The sequence below is a fragment of the Passer domesticus genome, chromosome 3 (assembly GCF_036417665.1).
Source record: "Passer domesticus isolate bPasDom1 chromosome 3, bPasDom1.hap1, whole genome shotgun sequence".
Taxonomy (NCBI): Eukaryota; Metazoa; Chordata; class Aves; order Passeriformes; family Passeridae; genus Passer; species Passer domesticus.
This window is the reverse complement of record NC_087476.1, coordinates 72,647,408-72,657,252: the sequence shown is the minus strand read 5'-3', so window position 1 is coordinate 72,657,252 and position 9,845 is coordinate 72,647,408. Positions and strand designations below refer to the sequence as shown.

Below are 9,845 nucleotides of genomic sequence, written 5' to 3'. Positions count from 1 at the left end.
ATAGTCATTTAATCCATAAATTAATGGATTAATGTTAATATATCTTTCATACGGAAGGAATTTGTAAAAAGCAGTGTCTTACTCTGAACTGGAAGTAGGTGTTCTCCAAACATTTATTGGACATAGATCTGTTTCTGTATCCTTAGGATTATTAGTGGATAGTTTAACTGCACAATGATTTTTCAGCAAAACCTCTTAATGTTTCAAAATTGCCACCTTTGGAATGAAAATAATACTTTTCTGAAGTTTTGTCCCAGGCAAGCATTACACACTCATCTTGTATATCTCTTTAGAGATCTCCAAATAAGCACTTTGGAATAGTGGTTTGGTGGCTTGGTTGTTTGGTTTTTAAAAACAAGACCATGTAAGACAGCCAAATGAGTGTGGACAGTCAAAAGCTTCTGGTTGTTCCAGTTAACTCATGTTTGTTTTGATTTCATGCTTCTTAAGGCCTTTCTATGAAATCTTAACCAAAACTGTCTTTTGGTGCTATTTGGATTTCAGCAGTCTGGTGTTTCTGGAACAACATTGATTGTCTTCTGTAGCTAAATATTTTCTTTTGTTGCTTTTAAGGTCCATCAGTTAGAAATGGCAATTGTTAGTAACACTTCCAAAATGAAAGTTCAGTATTTTAGCGGGAGACAAAGATAAGGATAACTTAAATGACAGAATTTGTTCTGTGTTGTAAGGAGATGCGGAGCTTGTTAGAACAGCTCTGGTAGTGAAGGATGTGTACGTGGGAAGGAAAACAGCCCTTACCGCAGAAACTTGTTCTAGGTGTACTGGTACCCCTGTGGGCTGGGAGCCTGGTGATCCCTGACTCTGAGGTCTGTGTCAGCTTGCAGCAGGTAAATAGAACAGCAGCATCTGAGGCTGCCCCGCTCCCAGGATGGGAAAGTGTTCTGGGATAGGGAGAGCCACATCACGGACAGGGATGCTTTCTGGCACACTGCTTCCCCCACACCTTCCACCTTGCATGTCCTGGAGAAGGGCTCTGCCAGCACAGAGAGGACCAATTGGAGGGAGAGGGCTTGGAGGGATCAAGTGCCAGAGAACAACAAGAAGGGAGTGTTTCTGGAGCCATGTAGGAACAGAAGGGGTGTGCAGGTTTGGTGGCTAAATGCTGTTATCACATTTCATAATTGCATAATTTGATTTCTTCTTACTCAGTATTGGTTGCAGATTCAAACTAGAATTAAAATTCCTGTCTGGTTACAGACTTAATTACTTACTTGACATTAGAGAAATGTCAGAGCATGAAGACTTGTTGAGGCAACAGATGTTGCTTTGGATGTTGTAAGATAACCTGTATTTTACAATTTGTGGGTAATCCTTGAGCTTAGTTTTACTGCTCACTTTGTGATAAAGTTTTGTTCATCTCAATTGGCATGTAATGTGGGACTTCATGTTCTCTATCAGCTTTTGTAAGTTACAATATTCACTTTCCACTTCCACACCTCCCAAAAGCTATTTGGGAGTGAAACTTCGTCAGAATGGAGTGTAACTTTTGCAGTCGAGCTTGTAAGATCTGTAAAAAGTTGAAAAAATCCATTCTTAAAGCAAAAAGTTGAAAACTGAAATGCCAAGTTGACAGTGGAATATGAAAGTTTTTGGGGGAAGGAAATAAAAAGTTTATTCAAAGTTTTGCATTTTCACACTTGTTTAATGTATGTATGCATTATGAAAGGCTTCAGAGATAGTCTGCTTTTTCGTATCATGTCTCCAAGGTGTTTTGAGCTGGATGTGCTACATTTCTTTTGGAATGCTATGCTCAGGTAAACATGGTACTTTCAGTCCTGTTTTGTTACTGGATGCTTCAACAACACTGGCAAACGAGAGTGTTGAGAACCTGTTGCACATGGTGTTTCTCTGGGCTGGCGTGTGTTGGTAATGAACAGTCTGCAAATGTACCAACAGCAAGCTGTGTTGGTTTTGGAACACACACTGATACATGAAAGCCACTATTGACTGAACAACGTGGATTATGGGAAGAGGAGAGCAGGGCATATCTTATTTTGCCCTCTGCAGTTTTTAGAGGAATGAGATGTAAAGGAGGAACTTAGGATTTCTCCTTATCTGCTCTCTTTCTCATGCCTGTTCCTATTGCAGTTTCCTTTATTCCCTGTTTCCCTATGTGTTAAGCCACATGTGATTATCTTTTTTCCCAGTCAAACTCTTTGCCATAGGAGTTGATGACAAGTTGTATTTTTTGCAGGAGAAAAAAAGAAAGGCTGTGATCGATGGTGTCTCCACACTGTTGTCTGTACTTTCTCCTGATTGTTTTGGCTGGGTTCCTGTTTCTTACCCTGACGCTGCTGTTGCTGTGTCAGAATGCTTTATTCTGCCTTACTGACAGATGTCTGTGAAGGTTGCGTGAGTGCCTTTTGCAGGGGCTGGGTGTGCTGTGTGTGCTGCCTCTGAAGCACTGCTGAGTCCCTCACAGGCCATCTGCTTGACAGAGGTGTGCAGCTCCAAGACCATCGGTCATTTCAAACCATCTCAAAAAGTCTGTGTGTCCCTGTCCTGACAAGCTTTCTGCCCAGTCTTTTACACTTACCCAAAGGGCTTTCCAGTGAGAACCTACTGATGCTATGGTTCTTCCCAGCCTCTGCTTATTCCAGTGTTAGAATCTTCCGGAGACTGCATAATTTCCCAGAGTTTCTAAGGTGGATTGCAGCTTTCCCAGGTGTTCTGTAACCAACACGAGCCAGAGCTAGCAGAGTGGTGCTGACAAAGAGAGGTGTTCCATGCCACTGAATCAGCATATGTCCGAAGTTGAGGCATAGATGGTTGCTCTAAGGAGAAACATTCTTGGATTTCTCCATTTACTGGATTATTCCTGACTGTAAGTAATAAAGCAGTATCAACAGTAGGAGATAGTCATGCAAACTGTATGAATGCCTCACAATAATCATAATTTGTAATAATAAATAGGGTACTGATGCTGGATTTGTTGGCAATGTTATAATAATTTATTTATAAACTGTAAAACAGCATAAACTTATATGTCAGATTTTCCAAAAGGGTAATAATAGTAATAATACACAAAGTTTTAGTTGGACCAAAAGACAAAAAGCATTTTGTTTCTAATTCAAAAAATACAAACGTTTGTTACAGGTACAAAATTATAAAAAGTTTGTATTTTCTTCTTGATCTGGTGACAGACACATATAGCAGAGATGTATATTTCACCAGCTCCAAATTCATATAAGCTATGGGAAATGATAGTAAAGAAAGAAAATGTTGTAGTTAAGAAAACTTAGAAACAACTTCTTGTCTTCCATTTAACCACAACTGAACACTGTTTTCTTATTCCTTTGCAGTTTTTTAGTTGCCAACATTTAAATTAGTGTTACTCATGCTTCATCATATAACAATCAGAAATAACAGCAGGTTTACCTCATGCATTTATTTTTAATATTCATCACATAATGTCTTCTCACCATGCTACCTAGGAAGGTTAGTGTTTTTATTGACAACATTTAAGGGAGGTGGAGGATAAAGGAATGCAATCAGGATCCAGGATATTTCTATCTACTGCTTCACAAGAAAATGTTAGAAATTCTCCAATTAGCATAAAAATAATTTTTAATTAATTCTGCTTGGAACTGTTTGCAATAACAAACATAACAAAAAGGTCATTTAACAGAAGGAGAAAATGCTGCTGAGTGCCTCTGTTAGTGAAACACACATCTGTCTCCTGTATTGTGCAAAGATGCAGGAGCCCCACACATCTAGTCTCTGAGGTTTGCATATGGGCTTCTTTCTGCACCTGAGAAGACCAAGTGTTCTCATTAATCATGGATTTGTGCTTCAGTCTGCTGCTCCACCTGGCTCTGTGTGTGCAGCATTCAGTAGAGCTGGGCAGAGGAACCACCAGAAATGTTGTCAGTAAAAACTAGAAGCAGCTCACTTTTTTTCCCCCTCCCAAAAAAAAAAAAAAAAAGGACTCTTCATCTTTGCCTGGTAATTTTCAGTGACAAGTGCCCTTTACATTTGGAATGTGGTTGATCTGTAACTGTAATCTCCCTTCCAAAGTTGATCTAGCCAAGGTGCTTGGTGTTTTCATATTACCTTGCCTGGTTCAAAATTGAATTCTTTGTTTTGCTACTTAAAGCAGAATGCTTCAAAGGTGGTAAAACCTGAAATAAGGTCTAACAACTGTCCTTCCTCATCTTTCTCTTTGTGACCAAAGGATGTACTAGATGGCACCAGAAAGCTGCCGTTCCCAGGTTGTGGAATTTTGCCTCCCTTTTCACAAGGATGGATAATCTGAATTGTGGTCGAGAAATGCACTACCTCTTGTTGGCAGTGGCAAACACAGTGTTTTTCATACAGTGGTGGTGACAGCTTATCCTTAATCTCATCTCTCTTACCTTAAGAAATATTGTCATGTAAGAAAACAACAACAAAAAAACCCCTGCATCTCACATTTCTTCTTGCTCTGGAACACCTGGGAAACCAGAGTGTGGGGTGGTCTCTGCCATCTTTACTATCTATGCTTTGAGGGGAAAAAATAAAATAAAAAACAACTTACACAGCACTACCACAGAACTCTATCACCAGCCAAGAACTACGGCAATACACTATCATGGCATTATTTACAACATGATGGAACGTTATGCATATAATAAATTACATTTAATACTTTTTCCTCTTGAATTCTGATACATGTAAGCTCATGCTTATTTTACTTATTTTGTTCAGTCCAATATATTTTCCTCTATGTATCTTAAGTGCATAGGCAAGTATAGGAGGTGACGGTGCTGTTTACCCATCTTCTCTATGTTTTTAGAAGTCAAATTGCTTTCCAAATATGTAATACATCACAGTATGTTACTGTCCTCGCTGAGATTTATTTTACAGCACATACCTTTCCACAGCAGAAGGAGCAAGGGATTGTCAGCTACACGTGTGCTTATATTGACATTAAGTCTTACTAAGAGATCTTGTGAGCTCTTTTCAAGTTGATGAGGGAAAAGGAGGAAGTGGAATTTGTATAGCATTGCATGCCTTGGGAAGTCTGACAGTGCTCCTGAACTTAATGGAAATTTGCAGAGGAAAGAGCCAGGAAGAAGGTTTACAAAAGGCTAAGGTTGGGGCTCCCAGGGGTAGGTGAAAACAGAGTTCTTTGTTGCTCTGCAGGACAGAAAGTTTGACTGCTGCTATTTATTTTGCAGCTGTTCAGAGGTTCCATACTGGTGCGTGCAGAAGCTTTGTTTTGTTAATAAGGGGAGGGCCTGTTTGTGCTTTTGTAGGCTTTTTTAAACATTAAGTCAATTTACAGCTACCTCATGTGGGCTCTGTACCACAGTGGATGGGATTTATCCCAGTGCAAGAGGGATAAATCCTTGCTCTCCTGCTGATAAGAAGCAACCTGGCCTCTAAGAGCTGAAGAGTCCCATGACAGGCAGCTTTGGGTGAGCTTGGAGCCCCAGAGAGCTGCAGAAGTACTGTGAGGGAACAAAAGGAAGAAGAGTACACAAAGTGGTACCCTTGGGTATCCATTCTGTTCTCTGGGGTCTCCCTGAACAGTCAGCAACACAGTTTCTACAGGGACTAAAGGCTGACTCCCCGCTAAAGAAAAGATTTGGAGGAAACAAAAACTGGCATAAGAAATACTACAGATGAAGAACGTGCAAATTGCTGGGTTTATAATGAGATGGACCTTGGAGAAGTTGCCTGCAGAGAAGGAAACTGCCTCCAGCCTGAGCAGAGCAGTGGGAGTGCCCCACCTCTCCCCACCTAATGCTGTTGTGCAAAGGGAAAATTCTGCTGTGTTTGTGTTCAGATGGCCCCTGCATGGCCTGCATAAATATTAATGTGCAGAGTTATTGGTTTCCTAGAGTAATTTTAACTACTTAAGCGTTATTTCTGTTAATCAAACTATGAAGATGAATCCAGCTGAAGTCACAAGAGTGCACTCTATGAGGATAATGGGTTTATTGCTACAGGCCATGCCAAATATAAGTCCTTGACTGAGTACACAACCAACACATGCAAAGACTTTGTTTAGTTTTTTTACCTAGGGTAAAGTAGTACTTACTAATGCAGGTAGCCTACTTCTAACTATTTCTTTTAACTTTTTTGCATTTCTGCTAGGTTAAAAGGAGACTACAATGGTAGCTACCTTACTTTTGTGAATGTTGGAATGCATAGAGGGTAAAAACTGAGCTTCTCTACTCACTGTTCCTACCTACTGTCCATATATTCATTAGAAATCAACAACATGTCACTCAGTGTGTTCTCCCCAAGATATAATACACCAGGAACCGACACCAAAGCAACTATGAAAACAAAAACTGAGAACTGCAAACACTTCTAAAAGCCATTCAGAATTAATTTTAAACATCTGGCAATGGTTGAAGATTGGAAATATGTAAATTCATTTGAATTTCCTTTACAGAAGTTGGGAGTAAAGACAGAGGTTCTGTCCCAAAAGAAACAATGTCCTGTCTTTTTAAATACAAGTGAAAGTGGGGTGCCTTCCATATTAAAATTATCACAGGATGTTTCCCCTTATAAAAACTATGTGCAATTTATGTACAATATTCCCATACACTACTCTGACTGGCAATACTCAAAGTCAATGCTATGATTACAACTGTTAGGTTTGTAGAAGAGCACACTCAAGAAGAAATTTGGGGTCTGGTAGCGTTTCTAGCTGAGGTAGGTGAAAACAGACCTGCTAATTAGAAAATCTTGCACGAGTTCATATGGTATTGAATGAAACAGAAGATTATAACACAGTTGGTCTCTGATATTCTTTACAAAACCAAGATAAGCATAGCACAGTTATTCCATTGTCTACAAATTTAATAATACAATCCGTTCCAGACTCTAAAGGAAGTACTGTTACTTCCTCACTTAAAAGCATATGCTATTTTTTTTCCATCATTGGTTTTATTTCCTATTTCAGTCTTGACATTGCTGCAGGTGTGTTGCTGTCCTGCAGAAGAGGTGGGCTGCAGGATGCTTGGTTGGTTACAGGCAGCAGGATGGCAGACTGCTTTGTGTCTGTGCAATAGCCCAGTTTTGTTCTGGTCTGCCTTTCTCTTCTCACAATGGCTGTGAGGTGGGATGACCCACAGGAGGATTCTGGCTGTTTGCCACAGGGAAGCCTTGCCATCACACAGCGCTACCTGAGTGATGTGCTCCAGACAGAGAGCAGAAGTGGGCCTGCAGCAGGATATCTGGGGGCTGGCAGGCTGCCTGAAGGCAGGTCTGGGCTGTTTGTCCTGTGGCTGTGCTTTAATGCAAAGCAGTAAGCTGGATTTTGGTTGGAATATTTGTTTTCAGGTTTAATAATTACATGCCTGATAAGAATATCTGTGTGCGTATATGTATGCTTGAAGAGGAAAATTTGTATAAGCAGCAGGATTTTAAAAACCAAAATAGTACATGGATAGGATTTGAAAGTTTATGCTTTTCTTGTTTGATAGCACCACACTTCTATAGGGTTAGAGTGACAAGAGTCCAAGATGTCACGGGCTCACCAAGCCTGCTGCATCTCCTCCTCACGCATTGCCACTACACACACACACGTGTTAACCGGGTTCAGAGGAAACAAAGCCCACAGGCAAGCCAGTGCTGGGTTTTCTGACAGCTGCATGCAGGTGACAGTGCCATGGCTGTGAGAAAAGATCACTGTCAGTCAGACTCCAGTTGTCACGGGCAGCACCTGAAATGGCTGCTCATTTTCATGGGAGTTGCCAGGCACAGGTCAAGTCTTGCAAAAGATTTATGTCCCAATCCAGAAAAATTCTTAGGGACGGGTTTTGCATTACTGCTATTAATCTCTCTCAAGTGTTTCATTAGGATCAAGACATTAATTAGGTCACAGTAATCTAATATAAAATTAAGGCTTCAAATCTCAAAGCTACATTGGAACTACAGCTGCACAGGTTTTCTTAGGATCAAGGCTGGAAAACAGCATTTCTCAATGTGGGAGACTTTGTATGTGCCATATTTAAATAAATCTTATATAATTTCAGTTCAAAGGAATCTCCCATGCACTGTTTTATAAGAGTTGTGCTGATAACCACAATCAGGTCTTCTGTAAGTGTCTCCGCAGTCACACCTAAATAACAAACACTAAAATGCACCAAGGATATTTTTCTTTTGACTTTCTGTACCCGATTTCTGCATGTATCATGGTATTAGCTAAAATGAACCCAGCTATTTCATGGCAGCATTTGGGAATCAATCTTGTTCTCACTGCAGATAAGTTCTGACACTGAATTTTAAGGGGACATTATCCTATAGCTTACTGCAGTCTAGAGCCAGAAGGAAAAATCCATGATCATTTGAGCCCCTGAATGTAATTGAAAACCAGGAATTCTTGAGCAACCAGGTAACTGACAACCAGGAATTCTTGAGCATATAACCTCTGCTTCAGCTGTCAAAACATATGCTTTCTTTATTTAAGGACTTCAGGTGGCAAGGGAATCCAGTTCATCTGCTGGTAAACTGCTCCAACATCCACTGTCCTTCAGTCTCACCCATTTTTTCCAGCATCCCTAATATTTAAGCACAAATCCAGCCATGAGAGAGAAATTACACTCATTTAAGCTTTTGCTTTACAGATGTGTTTGTGTGTGTGTGCACATGAGTGTACATATGTATGCAATGCAGAGTAGATATGTTCAATTACCCATCTGCAGTCGAGTGCCAGTCCAGTGGATGTGCTTGCTATGGCTGTTAAATTGAAAATGGAGTGGCCTAGCTCTAACCAGTCGATTATTCAGTGAGCAGCATGCTGCACAGTGTTTGAAGTCAGGGAAGAGGATGCTTTTTTACTGACTTACTGAAAAGTGTCAAAACACACTGAGAAAGCTTACAGAATCCAGCACAGTGTCAGACGGGCTTCATTAGTTGTTGGGCAACTTGGGCTGTTTTACAGATTGTGGCACTTCCAGTCCTGTGTGCAGGGTCACCTGCACAAAGAAGAAATAACATTAGATTCAAAACTGGGACATCCTCAGCAAAGCATTTGTGAAGGCAAAGTGCAGGCAAATGGCATGGAAAGAGCTGCGGGACAACAGGTCCGAGTTTAAATCAAGACTATTAATGGAGATGACATCTAGTCTTTGAAATAAACAAGTCTCCTTCCTCCTTCCATCCTGAATACTTTGGGACCGAGAAGCCAGGTGTCTTTTCCCAAATCTAGGCACCAGTTGTAGGTATCCAGAAGCGCTGCTTATGAGGTACAAGGTGGATGGGATCTCTGCATGAGGGACCCCACGTGCTTCAGGACAGAGGTCACGCAGTGGAGCCCATGGACATGATGAGTGTTCCACCCTGGCTGTCTTGGTCTTGCCTGACCTAAGCTGACCTCCTTCAGTCCTCAGGCTCCTGGGCATACAGGCTCTCTCTTATACCACACCAGGTTTCTAGCCATACGCAGCAGTCTTGAAGTAAAAATGCATTATATTTAAAGACAGTTCCTCCAAGAGGAAAACCTCTTGTACACAAAGCACAAGAATGATGTGCTGACTGATATGCACTGTTGTGCCAGTTCTCTGACCTATGCTGCCTTTGCTCTCCTTACCACTGTGCTGCTCATACTTCAGTCATTTGCCAATGTTAATTATCTCCAAATATGAGATCTAGGAGGAATTAAGATGGCTTTTAGTCAAACTGGCAGGGGAGAATTTTAGAGACACTGCTTTCCAAGTGGAGCATCACAGGAAAATCAGAGCAGGAATTACTGTGTGCAGGTACTTTTACTTGTTTTACAGAATTATTCTTCACACTGGTTAGGCAAGACAGAAGGTCAAATGTAGTCCAAAGAGCATGAGTAGCCTAGATGTAAGCCTGAGAAGGAAAAGAACCCCTATCTGTGC

The 9,845-nt window shown here is 40.9% G+C and overlaps 1 protein-coding gene across 2 annotated transcripts in view; it reads right to left on the bottom strand.

Moving 5' to 3' along the window:
- Nucleotides 1–5,926: 5,926 nt before the first annotated feature.
- TRIM67 (tripartite motif containing 67) overlaps nucleotides 5,927–9,845 on the bottom strand; it is a 44,974-nt gene continuing 41,055 nt past the window's right edge. The window contains exons 10-11 of one of the 2 annotated variants that reach the window (XM_064413896.1): nucleotides 8,841–8,936; nucleotides 5,927–8,519 (exon numbers count right to left, since the gene is read on the bottom strand). In XM_064413896.1, the coding sequence (XP_064269966.1) occupies nucleotides 8,871–8,936 (66 nt within the window). In that variant the 3' untranslated portion in view covers nucleotides 5,927–8,519; nucleotides 8,841–8,870. Of the gene's footprint in view, nucleotides 8,937–9,845 lie in introns of both variants that reach the window. The other variant, XM_064413897.1, reaches the window with a different exon arrangement.